The sequence below is a fragment of the Meleagris gallopavo genome, chromosome 15 (genome assembly GCF_000146605.3).
Source record: "Meleagris gallopavo isolate NT-WF06-2002-E0010 breed Aviagen turkey brand Nicholas breeding stock chromosome 15, Turkey_5.1, whole genome shotgun sequence".
NCBI lineage: Eukaryota > Metazoa > Chordata > Aves > Galliformes > Phasianidae > Meleagris > Meleagris gallopavo.
The window spans coordinates 13,002,546-13,021,662 of NC_015025.2; the positions used below are offsets into that span (position 1 = coordinate 13,002,546).

At 42.3% G+C, this 19,117-nt stretch overlaps 1 protein-coding gene across 1 annotated transcript; it reads left to right on the top strand.

Moving 5' to 3' along the window:
* Positions 1-1,555: 1,555 nt before the first annotated feature.
* On the top strand, positions 1,556-18,393 carry TBC1D9B (TBC1 domain family member 9B; the record flags this gene model as incomplete). Its single annotated transcript, XM_010719131.2, has 21 exons — positions 1,556-1,682; positions 2,744-2,862; positions 3,907-4,135; positions 4,763-5,021; positions 5,569-5,776; positions 5,902-6,114; positions 6,610-6,771; positions 7,344-7,494; positions 7,869-8,083; positions 8,791-8,908; positions 9,313-9,598; positions 10,295-10,424; positions 11,093-11,191; positions 11,685-11,753; positions 12,443-12,683; positions 13,068-13,133; positions 13,291-13,362; positions 13,774-13,824; positions 14,611-14,658; positions 15,105-15,211; positions 15,972-18,393. Coding segments are annotated over 21 exons (3,663 nt in total), but the record flags the coding sequence as incomplete, so codon positions are not given.
* Positions 18,394-19,117: the final 724 nt, after the last annotated feature.

The window sequence follows — 19,117 nt, forward strand, 5'->3', positions numbered from 1 at the left end:
CGGGATCGGCCTGACCGCGCCACACGCCTTCCAGCCGGGCGGCCTCTGCGCCGGGACCGGCAGCGCCCGCGGGCGGCTCGGATCACCGAGCGGTTGGCTTTCCGTCTCCCCTTCCCCAGAGATGCACCAGTAGATGGGTGCTGGAATTGCCCGGGTTTTATGACAGGAGCAGTGAGCCCTGCTGCTGTTGGCAGCTTTCCGCTCGGCTCGGGCCGCTGCAGAGCTCCTCCGTGCCGACGGCCGCCCCTCCAACGTCACGGCGCGGCCGGGGGCTCGGCACGGCTCACGGCTGGGGGCGTTGCGTTGTGCTCGGCTTCACGAGCGTGGCTTTGTATGTCAGTGTGTGGCACATCGCCGTTATGGGAAGTATGCAGAATGAGCCCTTAGTCCTGCTACCTACAACCACACAGAAGCCTGAGATCCAGAACTGAGATCCTGCCGAGATCCAGAACTGAGATCCCGCCGAGATCCAGAACTGAGATCCTGCCGAGATCCAGAACTGAGATCCTGCCGAGATCCAGAACTGAGATCCCGCCGAGATCTAGAACTGAGATCCTGCCAAGATCCAGAACTGAGATCCTGCCGAGATCCAGAACTGAGATCCTAACAAGATCCAGAACTGAGATCCTGCTGAGATCCAAAACTAAGATCCTGCCAATTGGATGCATCCATATTTGCTTTAAGGATTACCCAGCTCCACGTGGATGTTCGTCTTAAATATTTGATCTAACTAATAAACAGGCAATTGAAATAAATAGATTTGCTTACAGATGCTAACGGTGGTCAGCATTTTGTTCTGAGTGTGCCTGCTTTTATTTAACACGGTTTGAAAAGTTACCAAATTTGGGTTCTCTTCCTGCTCTCTTTGTTTAACTGAAGCACTTGCAGGAGTGTCACAGCTTGTCCAGAACTGGTTGAGTCCCTTTTGGTTGCGTTATCTTCCATACTGTATGCATAGGTGGTGCTGAAAGACAACAGCATTGAAAGCTCTTGTATTTAGCTCGGTCTCTTAAAATCACTGTAAGTAACGGAAGCAAGGAGATCCCAGAGACTTCACATTCTTCTTGCAGTCATTTGAATTCAGTGATGAAAGTCCTTAAGAGATGTATGGAGTGTTGTCCATGCTGGGGACAAAGCTCTGTTCTATGAAATATTTTTCAGACAATGTTAATATGAAGACATCCCACATTAGCTGCCTCTCCAATATCTCCAGATGCCATGGAGAAAAATACATTTGCCTCTGCTATGGAGCTCTCCTAGGAAGGCAGAGGATCGTAATGAGCTGTAGTGGCCATTTAATTGCCATCTAAATGTCAGCCATTAACAGTGGGACTGCCTGTAGGTGGTTCAGAGGTAATTTCCATGCAGTCACTGGATTTACGTCTTGGTTTTCTTGACCAAGTACCAGTGCTGATTCATGTTTATTATGTAGTTGTAATGCACAGGCTGTGTAGTAATACTGTTTTTGTTTGTTTGTTTGTTTTGTTGTAATAACAGTGCTGAATTTTTGCTTAACTCGGTTCTTTGCTTTGATATTACATTACTTTAATTTCTGTGGCTCTGCTTTCCAGGTCTCCTTGTGGGAACATTAGACGTAGTTTTGGACTCCAGTGCCAGAGTTGCCCCATACCGTATCCTGCACCAGACCCAGGACTCTCAGGTGTATTGGGCAGTGGCATGTGGTGAGTACTGACAGTCATCTCCTATTATCCAAAGTCATTCATGCTTTAAAAACAATGTCAAATGGCTAGAATAGACATCAAGTAAACTTACAGAAGCTATATATATATGTATATTTGTTGTTTAATCCATTGACCTGTACACGGAAGTCCAAATTCATAGCCCTGCAGTGCTTTGAGACTTCAGGTCCTGGAGTTATTTTTGCTTATGAAACAACCACACGTTAGCTGAGGTTGTGTTTTGAGGTTAGGTATCCAAGTACAAATAGACAAAGACTGTTTTTTTGCTGAAGCTGCCTCTTAAAAAGTCAGGTAGAGCCATAGCTGTAGGGAACTGTTTGTGTTTCCTGCTGTTTGCTTCATTTCATCATTGACCTCATTGAAGAAATCTTTTAGTAAACACAAATCTCTGAAACAATTAAAGGAATGAAACATGTTAATGAAAGCAAATTTTCACAGCAGAATTCCTTAAATCACTGATTACACATTGAAGCTTATCCATTGTAAAGCTTGAGGGCAGTATGATTAAATACAACTAATGTTTGTTACAAGTTTCACTGAGACTTTGTATTTTAAGAAAACAAAGGACGTAGCATCTGACACTGGCATGCTTGGGTTGCTTTTTTTGTTTTGTATGTTCTGTCCTGACAGTTGCCCATGCAAAATGCTGCTCCTTTCTAGGTATAAAAGGTTAGATTGCTCTGAAATTTCAAGTTTCTTCTGAAAGTTTATTAGTTTTCTTTTAGAATATCAGGAATTAAAGAAGTACTTTTTGTCTGGAGCACTGGAATGCTTTACTCTGGGGGGAAAAAAAACTGCTGTGCACTGATAAATGGAATGATGTCTTGGTGTGCTTATTATCCTCAATGGCAATGGAAACATTTCATTAGAAACATAATGTTGGTGTGTATGAAATATCCTTGACGTGTAGACAGTCAGTGTGTTTCACATCTGATTGTTGTTTGGTATTTATTAGTTTCCTGCTATAAACTTGGAGAAAAACAAGAGCTTGTTCTAGTGTTTTTTTCTTTGTTCTTCCCTTTGTCTTTCACCCCATCAATTAGGATCATCTCGTAAGGAGATCACGAAGCACTGGGAATGGCTGGAGAATAACTTACTGCAGACTCTGTCCATCTTTGATAATGAAGAAGATATCACCACCTTTGTCAAGGGCAAGATACATGTAAGGAGTGTGCTTCCCTGAAAGGCTTCAGAACCTGACAAAGAGTGGGGAGGTGGTACTGAGAATTGTTTTTTAACTCTTGGGATGGCGGTAGTGAGAGCTCCGTTGCAGAGCTTCTCTCTGCTCCCTCTTCAGATGTGCACACATTTGGAAGTATCATGAAATGCATACAGTGTTGTCAGGATGACTTTATGGCTGTAACACCAGACAAACATTTTTGGAGGGGTAGAGGGGAGGAGGTTAGGAGCAATAGATCTCAAGGTGCAGCCTGCTTAGGATGGTAACTAACTGAAATCTAGTGTAAAGATACAATCCCTGCAAGTTATACCTTTGACATGAGGGTTAAACTGAGGCTGATGTATCAACAAACCTGGAGGAGAGAATTCTAGTTTGCAAGCAGTGTGCTCACACTCCTGTGATGGTGTGGGTGTAAAGGAACTGCGCCCTAACTTCCACTGGTGTTCAACAAGTGCCTCTGCTTGTTATGCACATAATACACTTCAGATTCCCAGCCCATACATTTTCCAGAGTAGAAGCTCACACGTGCAGGTTTTTTATTAAACAGCAGCAATTTGAAGCTCTTCCAGTACTCCTGTCAGATTCTCTGTATTTGCTGTGTGTCTGTGTGAGAGAGATTGTGGTCATTTGTTCTTCCTTCTGGCCAGTCGGGGCCTGACTGCCTGCAGAGTTCTGCCCTTTCTGGCAGATGATCTTCCTGTTGTCACAGTCACGAGTGAAAATAGACTTCAGTTCTGCTGCTGGGCAAGCAGTTACCTGACCAGCTGTGAGAAATTCAGTCAGATGTTAAACATGAACGTTAGCTGCATGTGTTTAGAAGTAAATCAGCTTACAGGCTCCCAGCAGACTATTTGCTCATTCTATGTGTCTTTACTATTACTCTGACTTGACAGGAGAAATGATAACTGCTGTGTCACATTCTTTCTGTCTTCTGGATGGCTGCCATCACCTTTCAGTGTATATTATATCTGTCAGCAGGCATTCCCTTTCATTTCTCATCTCTGCCTCTCTTCCCGTGTCCTTTAGGGAATTATAGCTGAAGAGAACAAGAACCAGCAGCCTCAGAGTGAAGAGGATCCAGGTAAATTCAAAGAGGCTGAACTGAAGATGAGGAAGCAGTTTGGGATGCCAGAGGTGGAGAAGTTGGTCAATTACTATTCTTGCAGCTATTGGAAGGGACGTGTACCCAGGCAGGGCTGGCTGTACCTCACTGTCAATCACCTCTGTTTTTATTCCTTCCTTCTGGGCAAAGAGGGTGAGTTATAAACTTGTCTTTTTCTGCTGTTTCCCATGAGCTGTTTGATTTGGTTGATCTATTATGTGGTCTTTTTTTTTTTTTTAGTCTGATGGGATTTTTTCTTTTTATGAATGTTTTGAGCTCTGGCCCCAAGTGTAGTTCAGTCCTTTCTCTCAGAGGCATTTAGTGAAGTTTAAACTGAATGCCTGAGTCATTTTTCAACACGTGCCTTAGGCTCTCAGGTTGCACACCTGGGCTTTTGCTTCTACTGAATGAAAGAACCAAGCAATATTTTGACTTTGGTGAGTTTTGCTTGGAACCACCACCTAGTATTTACAGAGCTTGTTCTCCAGAATCCGGAATGAACTTGCTGGAAAGAAAGAATGAAAGCATTAATAATTGTAATTGGAAACATTTGCTGGATGGAAGAAAGACCTTTTGGCACTGTAGTATTTCTAGTCATTCCCAAAAGTTACTTCCAAGTATTTTTGGTGAAATCAGTAAAAGCATGAAGTAAGGAATTGCCTGTGTGTAAGGGGAGAAAAATACCACTCATTAAGAGCACATTTGCTGTTTGAGCTTCATTCTTTTTTTTTTTTTGTCCTCAAATTTTAATAATGGCTGTTTGTGACTTTTTTCCCCCAGTGACACTGGTGATTCAGTGGGTGGATGTAACCCAGCTAGAAAAAAATGCTACACTGCTGTTCCCTGAGTGCATTAAAGTGAGCACAAGGGACAGTGAACTTTATTTTTCCATGTTTCTTAACATCAATGAGACCTTCAAGTTGATGGAGCAGCTGGCTAACATCGCTATGCGGCAGCTGCTGGATAATGAGAGCTTCCTACAGGACAAGTCCCTCCCAAAGCCCAGGAAGCCTCTGAAGAACATCTCTGCACTAAAAAGGTGTGTGTTTTCAGCAAGGAGAAGACAGAAACAGGAACTGTAGTAATAAATCTGCCTTACTACATAGGCTTCAAGGTGCCCCTGGATTCTTCTCACACCAGGGGCTGCATCACTGATTTCAGTCGTTAGCTCTCTACCTAGTGTTGGTTTTCCATCCCAAGTTGGTACTTAATTCGCATAAGCCCTCGCATCTTTCTCATGCATGAAGATACAGACAAGGAGTTCTTGGAATGGATTTTCAACTAGAAACTATTGAAAATCCTGTTCTTTCCAGTTTCAGAATCCAGTATAACATTTAAGTCTCTCAGATTTCTGTTCCAACATGCGCTTGCATTGCTTGTATTGCAGGACAAACCTTGTCAGTGAAGCATGCCTGAAGGCTGAAAGAGGAGTCAGATAGGAGGTGGCATCTCAGTTAGAGAAGTGAATAGTAAGAATTAAAGCACAGACTGGAATTTGTGATTGGAATGAACACTTACATTGGTGTTTGAGTATTTTTTTTCAAGTAAGAAAAAAGCTCTGAGGAGGGCTCTTTACTTTTCCCCAGAGACCTTGATGCTCGAGCCAAAAATGAATGCTACCGTGCCACTTTCCGACTGCCCAAGGATGAATGCCTGGACGGACACACAGACTGCACATTGTGGACCCCATTCAACAAGATGCACATTCCTGGTCAGATGTTTGTTTCCAACAATTACATCTGCTTTGCCAGCAAGGCAGAGGAGGCCTGTCATCTCATCATTCCTCTCAGGGAGGTGGGGATTAGCTGTAATTAAGACTAGAGGCTTGTCTTATCTTTCATATGCTTCTAGCTGTTGTAGTGCTTGGCAGATAATGGAGAACCTGCTAGATTCAAATGGCCCTTCTCTTTGTCTTCTAGGTGACAATAGTTGAGAAGGCAGATAGCTCCAGCGTCTTGCCCAGCCCTCTGTCCATCAGCACTAAAAGTAAAATGACTTTCTTCTTTGCCAATCTGAAGGACCGAGATTTCTTGGTGCAGAGAATCTCTGACTTCTTGCAGAGAACACCATCCAAGAAACCACTCAGCAGCGACAGGGAATGGAAGTGGAATTTGGGTGATCCTGGATGTGAGGTACTAAGAAGTAGATGGGAGGAGCATTTGCCCATCGTTCAAAGTAATCCTCCTTACACTGCGTTACAGCATTTCCTTTTATTTATTATATTTTAAATCATTTCCTTTTATTGGGCCATGAGCAAAAGAGGGAGGCTGCCTCAGCTCAAATGCTTTGTTGCTCATTTTCAATTGCTTTGCTGTTTTGCTCTAGAGGCTAATTTACATAATGAGATCACTGCTTAGCTTTACCTACTGTCTTGAGCAGACTCAGGGTCTTGAATCATTTACCCATAGGCTCACTGCTATTAATGCGTGAATTGTCTTGAAATTGAGTGAGAGGTTGGAATACTGGCATAGTTCTGGTGGATGTTTAAGAAATACAGAAAAGCCAGAACAGTTGCCACCTCTTCTCTACTAGCTCTGTCTCCAGTCTGGCAGAAGTGCCATGTATGGCCATGTAGAAATATGTTTTGCTGGGTTTTTTTAATCACGGTAAGTGTTTTTATTTTCCAGGAAGTTCCAGAGTTGCCTTCCAGCAGCCCTCTTGCAGTTAGCCCCACATCTGCTCTTAGCAATCGCCCTGTCAACTTCTGTGCTGGTGAAGTGCCAACAGCATCCCAGGGACTGCTCAAACTCTTCAGAAGAAATTCTGAGGAGCTTTTGGGACCCAAAGGGGTAAATGATATTTTAACTTAAAGCAATTAATTGTGAATAATTTGTCATAGGTAGCAGATTTCCTGTCTTGCTCTGAGACTCTGTAAGTGCATTTCCTCCCTAGCTTCTGTCACCTCTGCACTGTATCACTGTCACAATGATAGTGCTGCCTAGATGTAACCTGACCAGCTTAGTGTATCAGTATAGAGATACATGAGTAGGGGCTGAGCAATTTGTGTTACTGTGCTTCTGGGACGCAGCTGCTATCTGTGAAGAACATTTCTTCATATCAAAGTAGCAGAGAACATCTGATATCTCTGCTTCCTCGGCAGTCATCTTAGACCATGGTTCTGCTTGCATTTGTGTAAATTTAACGCCACTGCACAGCCCATGTTACCATTGTAAAGACTTCAAGCAGCTTCAGAACAGCATAGATTAGCATACAGCCTTTTTATTCAGCAGGAAGAATTAAACCTTTAAATGCCACAGTGCTTTTTTTTGTGAAGTCTAGGTTTGAGTACCCAGAAATCACCTGTCCTATGAGCATAAAAATGCTTTAATCTCCTAAAATGGCCATATTTATTCCTGTGAAGGCAAAGGAGAAGATGAAGGAAGAGTCTTGGAACATTCATTTCTTTGAATATGGGAGAGGGATGTGTATGTATCGTACTACCAAGACTAGGGAGCTGGTGCAGAAAGGAATCCCAGAGAATCTTCGTGGAGAACTGTGGCTCCTTTTCTCAGGTAGGAAGTGCAGGATGCTTTGGCAGCTTGCAGAAATAAGCTTTTTGCATGTCTCAGAGGAAAAAGTATAAATCACAGCTTGTTTCGGAAGAAATAAATCGCAAGCAAACTCCACAGGAATTATACTTTGTGATGTTATTGGACAAAAATGCAGTGGTTGCATTCCTGACATGACTTTATGAGTATAGTAGCTCTTTCATTGCCTTCGTGTGGATTTCAGTGTTGGGACCCACACTCCAACAGGTTTACTGCTATACTTTTGTATCTGTTTGCAGTTACTGAGTTGGTGTAATGCTTCCTAGCTGCCCTTCTCTGGGCATAAAGTCTCTATTTTAAAGCTCAAGAAGCGAAGCAGTGTTTGTTTGCCATTACAGGGGCTTGGAATGAGATGGTCACTCATCCTGGCTACTATGCAGATCTTGTGGAAAAGTCGATGGGAAAGTACAATCTTGCTACAGAAGAAATTGAGAGAGATCTGCACCGTTCTATGCCAGAACATCCTGCCTTCCAGAATGAGTTGGGAATTGCTGCTCTCCGGAGAGTCTTAACAGCTTATGCATTCAGGAATCCAACAATTGGATACTGTCAGGTAAGAAAGAATTCTTAGACTTGTTAGCCCAACATGGTGACCATGACTCTACTGGAGCTTTTCAGCAGTTCTTTTTTCAATTTCATGCTTTTCCTTCATGCTGCCCATTCGGAAATAAGTGGTGATGTTGTAAGGATCTCTTATGTATATAGACTTTGCACATTTCTGTTAGGTGTAGTGACAAATTCTTTTAGCAGTTTTCCTGCTAGAGCTTTCCCTAGTTTGAGAAAGACATCTCCTGGTTTCCCTGAAATGAACAAATAAATGAAGTAAATGATGATGCGTGTATTGCAGTATATCACGAATGAAACTAGCTGCTGGCTAGTGAAACAACTTGGTAGAAATTAATTTCATATTATGTATTGCTCTGCAGTTAGAGGTTCTTATTACATCGCTCTGTTACAATCAAAGCTTTTTCTGCAAACTTGGAAAATCCCATTTTTCACATAAATTAAGTGCCTGACAAAGAGTAGTTATATTATCTGCTGCCTCACAAACAAAGGAACTGAAACAGGAAGATAAATTGGCTCAAGGTCACCTAGTGACTCAGATACCAGTAAAAGCTGGAAATAGATCTGACTCTCAGTCCCATGAGACTGCTCTGCTAGAATCATGCTTTTTCAGTTCAGCTGACCTGTAATGACAGAGTTTTTGTGAACATCTTCATGTTTCTCTCTCTCTGCATATTTAATGCTGCTGGAACACAGGCGATGAACATCGTTACATCAGTGCTGCTGTTATACTGCAATGAGGAAGAGGCTTTCTGGCTCCTAGTGGCTTTATGTGAGCGGATGTTGCCAGATTACTACAACACAAGAGTAGTGGGTGAGTCTTTGTCAAATTCATGCTGGAGCCTGGATTTTCACCTACAGTTCCATCAGCATCTCAGCAATGTTTTGTTTCCTCAGAATTAATTAAATGTGGTGCACTTTAAAGATAATGAAGGACAAGCTTCTTCCCTTTTAAGTTGTGTGTGTATGATGGAAGCACAGGAGGAGTGGTAGCTGTATGCTACCACTGAACAAAGAAGATGGAGTCGGGAATAATCTCCATCTATGAATGTGGTGCTTATTGAGAATAGGGTAACAAATATATTCATTTCTGTTTAGTTTAAGAACCTGAAATTAAAGTGAACTTACACTGTTTTGCTTAATAATTTATTAGCTCAGTTACAGTACCATGAGACCAACAAATTTGAGTCCTGCCATTGTTCTTGTTTCTTTTCCCAGGTGCATTGGTGGACCAGGGCATTTTTGAAGAACTTACACGAGAGTATCTTCCACAGCTGTCAGAAAAGATGCAAGAGCTGGGAGTGATTTCCACCATATCCCTTTCTTGGTTTCTCACACTCTTCCTCAGTGTCATGCCCTTTGAAAGTGCTGTTGTCATTGTTGACTGTTTTTTCTATGAGGGCATCAAGTTCATCTTGCAGGTGTCATTGGCCATTCTTGATGCCAATGTGGAGAAGTTGTTACAGTGCTGTGATGAAGGTGAAGCAATGACTATTCTGGGCAGGTACCATTCTTCTTATTTATAAATGAATGGTGATAGTACCCCTTTTAGTCATCATTCCTTTCTGTCAGATAAGAGAGACTCTTTTGTCATTCCCCTGAATTCCATTACGTAGGAGGTCACAGATACCAGATCAGGATGAAACTTGAGCACTAGAGAAGATTGCTGTTGCTTTCTGTGGCAGCTGAAACAAATTTTTGGCTCAAGTATGGAGGAATCCAGGGTTGTTTGCTTTGTGGCATACTACATTCCTGTTTCTCAGTTTGAATTTGAACTCCATGAGGTTACTTACCCAAAATACAGAGAAGAATTCTAATCCATTATTAAGAACAAGTCCTGGCAGGAATAGCCCTCTAGTAATGTAAAACCTTATCAAGCAGATATTTCCCAATTATAGTAAATAAAATATTTTCTTGCTTCAAAAGTGAATCTATCCTATGTTCTGTGAGATCTTCAGGGTACCTCTGGGAGCCTACTTTTGAAAAGAAGAGATATCCCAAAATTAAAATGAAAATCACCTCTACATGGGAGATATTGAGGATAGTGTTGTAAGTTTGCTGGGAATTTTTTTCTACATATTTAGATTAATAATACGAAGGAGTAGGGAGTTATGTGTTTAGGATATTACTGCTTTTCCTTTCTTGACATTAATCCAGGAGTCTTGCATCTGCTCTGTGTGGGTGTTTTTTTTCTTCACAGGTATTTGGACAATGTAGTTAACAGGCAGAGTGTCTCACCTCCTATTCCACACCTGCATGCCTTATTGACGAGTGGGGATGACCCACCACTTGAAATTGACATCTTTGACCTTATCAAAACATCCTATGAGGTCAGATTCTGGCTTAGTTTTTACCCAACTGGTTTTTCTCTCCCAATAATCCCATGTTATACTTATGCAGATGGAACTTGAACTGCATTATTGGCTTGAGGTGCCCAAGGAGTGCAGGCTCGAGCCATTCATCCTCCTGTTTGTAATAAGTAAAGCCAAACTCTTTCAGCTAATGTGAATTCCAAAGAATCTCTCCAGCGTCAGTAGAGACTGGTGACAATCATGTTCTTTGTTTCTCTTTTAAAAGAGTGTTACCAAATTCATTTTACTTGGCTGACATAATCAGTGGAAAAGCTTATAAACTGTGCTGTTTCTAGCTCAATCTCATATGGGTCCTACAATAAAATGGGGCTGGAAGAATGCAAGCTGTATAGTTTCTTCTCTGTGCCACACTACAGGATCTGTAGTTGTGTCCTGATAGATGCCTTTCCAGCTGTTCTTTAGAAACCTCTGATGATGGATTTCTCATGAATTCTAAATGACTTATTTTTTGGGACAGGGGTTAATAGAGAGATTTTGTTTTCACCTTTTCAATGCTGGTAGAAGTATTGTAGGGTTTTTAGATTCTCTTCAAAGGGTCAGTATGGTTTGTAAAGAGCATGTGATTGAACAGGCATAATTCATTCTTCAGGATATGATGCTGACCCAGTCTGCTTCTTTTCTCATAGAAATTCAGCAATTTGAAGGCAGATGATATTGAACAAATGCGTTTTAAACAAAGGCTGAAGGTGATCCAGTCTCTGGAGGATACAGCCAAGAAGAGTGTGGTATGTGATTCCCAGATTAAATGAGCTACAAAGTGGCATTTAGAAAGCATGCTAACATGTTTTGGAGTTTTACAGAAGGGTTCATGACTAAAAAGGAGTGTCCACATCTATTGCAACTATCTCCCATGTCCCAGGAGGAAAATTTCATCCGTTTCTTTCACTGTTGTTTTTCTGTGCATCTGAATCTGAAGATAAAAACAAAAGGAAGGGACAGCACAGTGTTCTGTGGGCTGCAGAAACAGGAAGTTATAACAGTAGTTTTTTACTAACTGCTCAAATGTCAGCAGTTTCTGCTTGAAAAAAAGGCTGTCTTCCTGGCCTGTAATCCTTAGCAATATGAAGTATTGGAGCAGATATGTTTTCTCTCCTCTCCTTTGCCCGTATCTTCTTGCAAATATTTTCTTAGCTTATATGTTCACAGATTTTTCAGTGAGTCATGTTTAATTTGGGTAGCTTTGAAAGAAATTACTCCCCTTGTTTTCCCCTTAACTAGGTCCGGGCTGTGTCTGGTGACATTGGTTTTTCTATTGAAGAACTAGAAGAGCTATATGTAGTGTTCAAGGTAAGAAGCAAATGTGGGATTCTGTTCTATGTGGTGCCAGTGAGACTGGCTCTATTACTGAACAGTTTTTTTTGGTAAAGATGGTCAGACCTCATTCTCAGTGTTTGAATTATGCTCATTCAGTGAGAGGGTTCAGAGTCAATGGAAAGAAGTGACTTAGAACATGGAGCTAGGATTGACTTGTACTTCAGTTTTTATTTTCAAGTTTGCCCTGAACTTGCTGTGTAATTGTAACACAATTACTTAAGTGCTTTGCCTTTATTTGTCATTGGAAGTGTTGTTAAGTACACCCAGGTGCAATTCCCAAAGTCACTCAAGCTCAGTCACACTATGCTCACTTGCATGCAAGCTCAATTGTGTGATGCTATAGACTTAGGGAGGCCAGAGTTCTAAAATCTGCGTGCTCTCCTTGCATGAAGCCTGAGTTTCACTTTACTCAAACAAAAAACAAACTTTTTTTTTTTTTGTATTTTTCACTTGTTCTTTGTTTTTTAGTGAAGTCTGTCTCTTTTCCTCCATTTCGTACTCGTTTATAGTGAAGTAATGCTCATAATAATGGGCAAGATAAACAGAGTGTCCTGAAAGGTCCCTTCTCATTTGGTGCTGTTTTTGAGCTATATGAAAAGACTCCACTCTCATGGCTTGTTGCAGTATAATATAACTGACTTATCAATACTTTCCCTTCAAAGGCAAAGTACCTGATGAGCTGCTACTGGGGAAATAATCGAGCTGCAGCTGCCCGCCGAGATCAGAGCCTGCCCTACCTGGAGCAGTATCGCATAGACATGGAGCAGTTCAAAGAGCTCTTCATCACTTTGACCCCCTGGTCCTGTGGTGCACATACCCCTGTGCTCGCAGGGCGCCTGTTCCGGCTTCTGGATGAGAACAGGGATTCTCTCATTAACTTCAAGGAGTTTGTGACAGGGATGAGTAAGTGGTATTTCTGGAGATGATATATTACAAAAAAATGTTTCTGTCATCTTCCATGCAGAAAAGTAAAAGGAGATGCTGATGATTGAACTATTATGAAGGGAGGGTGGCAGCCTTAGAGGATTTAGTTCTTCAGGCAGAACTAAAGATGCATTTTTGCTGCTAGACAGTCTCTCATTTTGGGAAACAGTAGGTGGTAAACCTACAAGATGAAACTTTGCTGTGGATTTCTTTGTGGCTTCTGCAGAGAGCTTTGTACAGTTTAGCAGTTCCTCACTGCATGGAAACTTACTTTGTTTTGAGCTTGTGTGTAGAGAGCGATTCTTATTCCTAAATGCTGTTTTTCTTATCCCTCTGTTTTTGTGGGCTTTTTTTCACTTGCAGGTGGGATGTACCATGGTGACCTCACTGACAAGCTCAAAGTACTTTACAAACTGCATCTGCCTCCTGGTGAGTGATTGCTTCCATAAGCTGCTAATGGTCAGCATGGTGTGTTCTGACACACAATTGAAAAGAGATGTCTCATAAGTTTTGCTAACAAAATGGATAATACTATTGTTCAGTTACCTTAGAGATCATCTTAACATTTCTTTCTCTGTAAGCACAGCTCTGAATCCAGAGGAGACGGAGTCTGCTTTGGAGGCCACAAGTTATTTCACAGAGGATGTTACCACAGAAGGTAATGCAACGCTTGCTGTCCTTACCTCTGTTTAGACAGGAATCCAAGCACAAATCTATGTGCTGTGATTGGTGATTTTTGCAAAGCATGGCCTCACGATGGCAATATGTTAAGTTATAATGTGTTCGAGTTGACTGTTGTTATTGCATGATGGGAAAGAAGTTTTGAGCTTAAACTGCTCAGCACCCATGTCGTGCGGGACACGGCAGGCTCTGAAGCACAATCGTATGCTGCTGAAGAGGAGCAGTGTGCTTTTGCCAGTTCCTGTCTTTCACCTCGACTTGGGTTTTTCATGCAAGTCTCATCGTCTCTCTTCTTGTTTTTGTTTCCTTCTCTGTCTGTCTCTGTGTGGCCTTTTCTTCTGTTTTATCTGGGATACTTTCTCCTCAACCCCTCTTACTGCTGCTCCAGTATCTCCTTTTGTCTCAGAGCTGGATTTCTGCCTGCACTGTGAGTCTCAAGGTCAGTCCTTGGATTATGTGGACATACTGAACTGATATTATCTACCAGCACCAACATGCTATTTTAAATACTCAAGTTGATGCTTCTCCTCTTTTATGGCAGTTCAACTATGTTTTTATTATTGTGTTTCAACCCTAGAAAAAATAGGAACTAGTTAGTAGGAAATCAAAGTGCATTTTTTGCTTAATGTTTACAAAAATACAGTAATGACTAAAAAAAAAAAAAAGGAGTAATTGCACTGTTTGGTGCTAGGTGGCCATCTGAGCTAAGACAGGACTTCCTATTTGGTCTAGCAGCAGTATAGGGAAGCAGAAGTGCGATCCATACAGTTAGACTCTGCACATCACTCTCAAAATGTCTGCTCAGTCAATGAGCTATTGCCAGTACACATTATAGTCACGTATCCTATATGTTCAGTATTGTTGTTTTTTTCCATTCATTATCTTGCTTTGAACTTGCTGTGAATTTCTTTGTCTTTAAGCCATGGCATTAGTAGCTGTATTTCATGTTTGTTTCGCCATTTCTTTTAGAGTTTCACCCTCTACCTCACCTCTTCACCACTTTTTTGGTGTGGCTTCTCTTTTTCCTGTTTATCCCATCACCTCTTACTTCTGTCTTGTTCTGTTCACTCCTCCAACCGTGAAGTGGGAGTGTGAGATATATTTGTCCGTATTTGCCTAATTTGTCCGTAATTGTATTTGGATACAAGTTGTCTTATGTTCTTCATGTGCTGTGTTCCTGAAAGTCAGATATTAATGACTATTTTTATAATTTCATTGTTTTTAGAAACCCAAGAAGAGAAAGGAAGAAGAAATGACAGTGGTCAAGAAAAAGGTAAATTCATTATAAATAGACCACATTCCAGCCTTGCCTCTTTAACATTAGCAATCTCATTATCCTGTGTTGTGTCAAGGAGACCTTTCAAGGAGTCCCTCATGGACACTGGTAAAGTGGGATGTGAGCTGCAAAATAGCTCTCTCTCATGCCGTACTGCTCTGACTCTCTAATGTACCAAGGTCATAACATTTGAAACACAAATTGGTAAGTTATTGACTAATAGAATTCATTTATTAGAAGTCAAGCTAATTCAGTAGTGTTAAAATTTTTGCTCTACTGAACTTTATCAGATATACCAGCAGCAAACAATGCAGCCTCCAGCCATTCAAATGCTAGATGCTTTCCTGAACTGAAATAAAACCTGCTTCTAATGTGATCTTTGCTGCCATGGTGCTCATGTGAAGTCTGAAACTTTAACCACCAGGTTTGGTCATGTTTTGCAGAGGAGAAAGGTACCAGCCCACAGGACTATAGATACTACCTAAGAATGTGGGCCAAGGAAAAAGAGTCCAAGAAGGAAACTATTAAAGATCTCCCCAAAATGAGTCAGGTAAGAAGTGAATCTGAAGGTTTCCAGTTAGATGACTAACAGCTTGTTGAAGAACTGTGACAGTCATTTTTCTAGTGTGCTCAGTCCATGCATTAGGTTGCCCTGCTGTTCTGGTGTAGTGAGCTGTAGAAGCTCCTAATTCTACATGCTTGTGTTGAATTCTTTAGTGGGCTTGCAGCTGACTGTCAAACTGCTGTTTCCTCTAGTCAGATGTGTTTGATTCTATGTCTCCCAGATTGTCTTTTCCTGTAAGACTTGCAATCTTTGTTTTCCCTCCAGAGCAGTATGTTTGAAGTGAGCCATCAGTCATATAAGCTTGCTTGGCTGTTCCGTTTTTTGCGTTGCCTCAACTTGAGGCTGCTTGGTGGAGATAAAGAATGTGGTTACAGGAAGAAGAGTCTAGTGTGATCTTTTTTTTCTCTTAATTTCCTTTATGGGTGCTTTTTATACCACTGTGGAAATATGTAGAAGCTGGCTAAAGAAGAGTAGCAGGGCAGAAGTTTTTCTCAGGAGTGAATGTTAGCATGCTCTCCACTTATTAGCAAAAGTACCGTCACTATTAAGTTTCTAGCTGTGTCTCAATTTAGCTTCTATAACATGGAGTTTGCCTAATTTGGGATTGTTCTGAATCAGTAAAGTAAGTTGCAACTTTGTGGGGAGGCAAATAAAGTAGGAGTCAGTCCACATGGAATCCGTTGTTTCATCTACTGCTGTCAATTTTTGCAGCCTTAAATATGATTTTGGTCTTTGTCTTTGAAAGGAACAATTCATAGAGTTATGCAAGACCCTTTACAACATGTTCAGTGAGGACCCAGTAGAGCAAGAGCTGTACCATGCTATTGCCACTGTCGCCAGCCTCCTCCTGCGAATTGGGGAGGTTGGAAAAAAGTTCTCCAACAGACCCATAAGGAAGTCTGAGGACTGCAAAACAAACAGTAGCCAAGATCCCGTGAGTGAAGAGGAGTCGCCTACATCTGAACAGAGTCAGAACTCAACAGTGGAGCAGCAACCCCGAACTGACCATGAAGACAAAACCTGCAGAGAGGTTCAGCCTGAAAAAACTGAGCAGGAGAACCAAACTCTAGGAGATGGTTCAGGGGAAGGACAAGGCTCTCCTTTACAGCTGCTATCAGATGATGAAACCAAAGACGATATGTCCATGTCTTCCTACTCCATGGTCAGCACAGGCTCCTTGCAGTGTGAAGACATTGCAGATGACACGGTCCTAGTTGGCTGTGAAGGTGGTAGTTCAGCTGCCAGGTATGGCAGTACCATTGATACTGACTGGTCTATTTCCTTTGAGCAGATCTTGGCTTCCATGCTGACTGAGACAGCTCTTGTAAACTATTTTGAGAAAAAAGTCAACATTCTCCAAAAGATCAAAGATCAGAAGAAGGTAGAGAGGCAGTTCAGTTCATCCAGTGACTATGAGCTTTCTTCTGTGTCAGGTTGACCTCAAAGCAGTTATTGCCTTTGGGAAATAAAACAGGGAGATAATGTGGCAGATGGCAGGATGGTTTGGTATTTTGTGTTCAGGGTTGTTTTTTTATTTATTCAGAGACCATTTACTACACAATTACAGTAGATTCCATTTGGTAAGGGGCATCAGACAGTGACTGTTCTGTGTAGGTGCTTTTTTTTGCTCCTGAGGTTAACAGAATTAGATTTACATTCTCAAGAGCCATTAGAACCTAATAGCCCCTGACATACAGAATTACCACCATCAATTATGCATGTCTGACTTCTGCTATCTTTTATTTTAATGAAGTTTTATTTCAGACAGTAATTGCTCCTTGCCTGCCCTTGTTTGCTGTAGATTCCTGTGTAATTTGCACAGCAGATGCAGCCTGGCTTGAAACTGTTCATCTCTGGCTGCCGATCTGAGAACTCACCCAGTGTTCTCAAGTGCTATAGGACCTTGACCTATAAATAGTCTCATAAGTTCTTCAGCGCTGTTCTGTGACTCAGCAGCTACAGTGCAGATGTGCGCCACTGCTCCCAGCGCCCTAAGATCTAAACACAGACATTTCTCAGATCTGCAGGTTTCTTTCAGATGAGATTTGCTGTTTTCATAACATGAACACTTTTCTCCATCATTCAGGAGACATTTTTCAGACAAACCTGGTTTTCTAGCTTTTGCAGTTCTTTGAAAGCTATTGTTTCTAGTTTCTCTCAGAAGCCACAAGCTCCTTGACTTCAGTGCAGCAGTAGTATTAGGCCAATCAATGGGCTTATGATGGTTGTAAGAAGGGAGCGTGCTCCTGAACAGTGAATCTGCCTCAGCATTACAGAATAGTGGCACACTGCTCTGCTGGACCTTCCCTCTTGGTACAGAATACATTTATTTCCTCGCTAATTCTCTATTTTTGCTAACTAGTGATGGGTCCAATTTTAATAAGACCCTTAAGAATGCTCTGCTCAGTCAGCCCTTGTGTACGCTTGGGTTGGATTTGTAGGAGTGCTGTGCCACCTGCAGCTGCTCAGTGTGTCCCTTCTGAACATCTCTTGTATGAAGTGTCTAGCCATGTACGTGCTCTTAGAAAGTACTGTATATCAGAAGGTATTTACACCTAACGAGGGAGAATTCAAAGCACTGTGATGCTCTGCCATCAGTCTGTTATGAGAAACCTGAGCAGAGTAGGTTTCATTTCAGTTAAAGAGATAAAATAACTGGAACAACGAGTGACTGCTCAGTGAGAAGAGACGAAGAGACTAAGTCAGCCTTCTGGTGGTAGAGCATCCGCTCCGAGGAAGGCGAATTAATGCTGTTTGAACAGATAAACTCATCTCAGTGCACAAGCATCTGCCTCACAAGGCCAGAGGGGGAGATGCTGGTGCTCAGCGGGAGCAGATCCGGTGCTGAAGGCAAGAAGTGCTGCAGGATCGGGCTGGCATTTGGCATATAAAGGAGGGGAAGGACCCCTGCAGTTGGATGTTCCCATTAACACTACTCGGTGTGCTTCTCCGTGTGAATTCCTTTGCGGCATTATCTGTATGTATTCACAGCTGGTACATATTTCTTGTTTTTTCTGCCTCTGCCCTGTAGCTGGAGAGCAGCCATTAGTTAAACTGCTTTTACTAATTATTCAGTAATTTATTGTAATTTTTTTTAAGTACAAATACTACATGTGATTTTACACTGTCTGTCTGTCATGTACTCAATAAACGAACCAGAACCACCAGGCTGCCCTGGCTGCCTTTTATTTCTCTGCGCTCAGCAACGATTGCCACAGCAGCCCGCAGCGCTGAGTTCTCCTGGCTGCTAGTGCTAGATTGCTGTAACTGGCGTCAGGCCACTTTATTTTTTCTTATTTTTATCATTTATTATTAATAATGATTATTTATTTTTAATATTTTGTTATTATTACGCTTAGTTACCCTTATCTATAAGCATACACCTTATTATCTATAAGCATACACAGCGTTGCAAACTTATGTTCAGTGGCTTGCAATCAGTCTTCACAATCAACACTTGTGAAGACGGCTCAGACCAAGTGAGGGGTTTGGAAAGGGTTTGGTTGGTTGGTTTGGAAGGGGGTTGGTTGGTAGATTCGGAAGGCGGCACCCAGAGCAGCACGGCGCCATCGCTGCGGCGCACAGCCGCGGGGGCGGGGCATAGCGGCTAGGGGCGGGACTTGAAAGGCGGGGCCGAGGGATTGGCTGGGAGCGGGGTCACGTGAGCGGAAGGCGCGAGTTGCCATGGCGAGGGTGGGATGGCGGCGTCTTGTTGGGTGCTGCGGTGCTGTTCGTGCCGCCGCTTCCAGGCGCAGCAGGTGGGGTGCGGGCCGATGGGCCGGGAGCGCGCTGCGGGCCGCATCTGACTCCCTCTGCTCCTCCTAGGCCAAACGGAGCGGGAAATGGAGCTGCTGCGTGTGCGGGCAGCGGCAGGCCCTGCAGAAGGTGAGG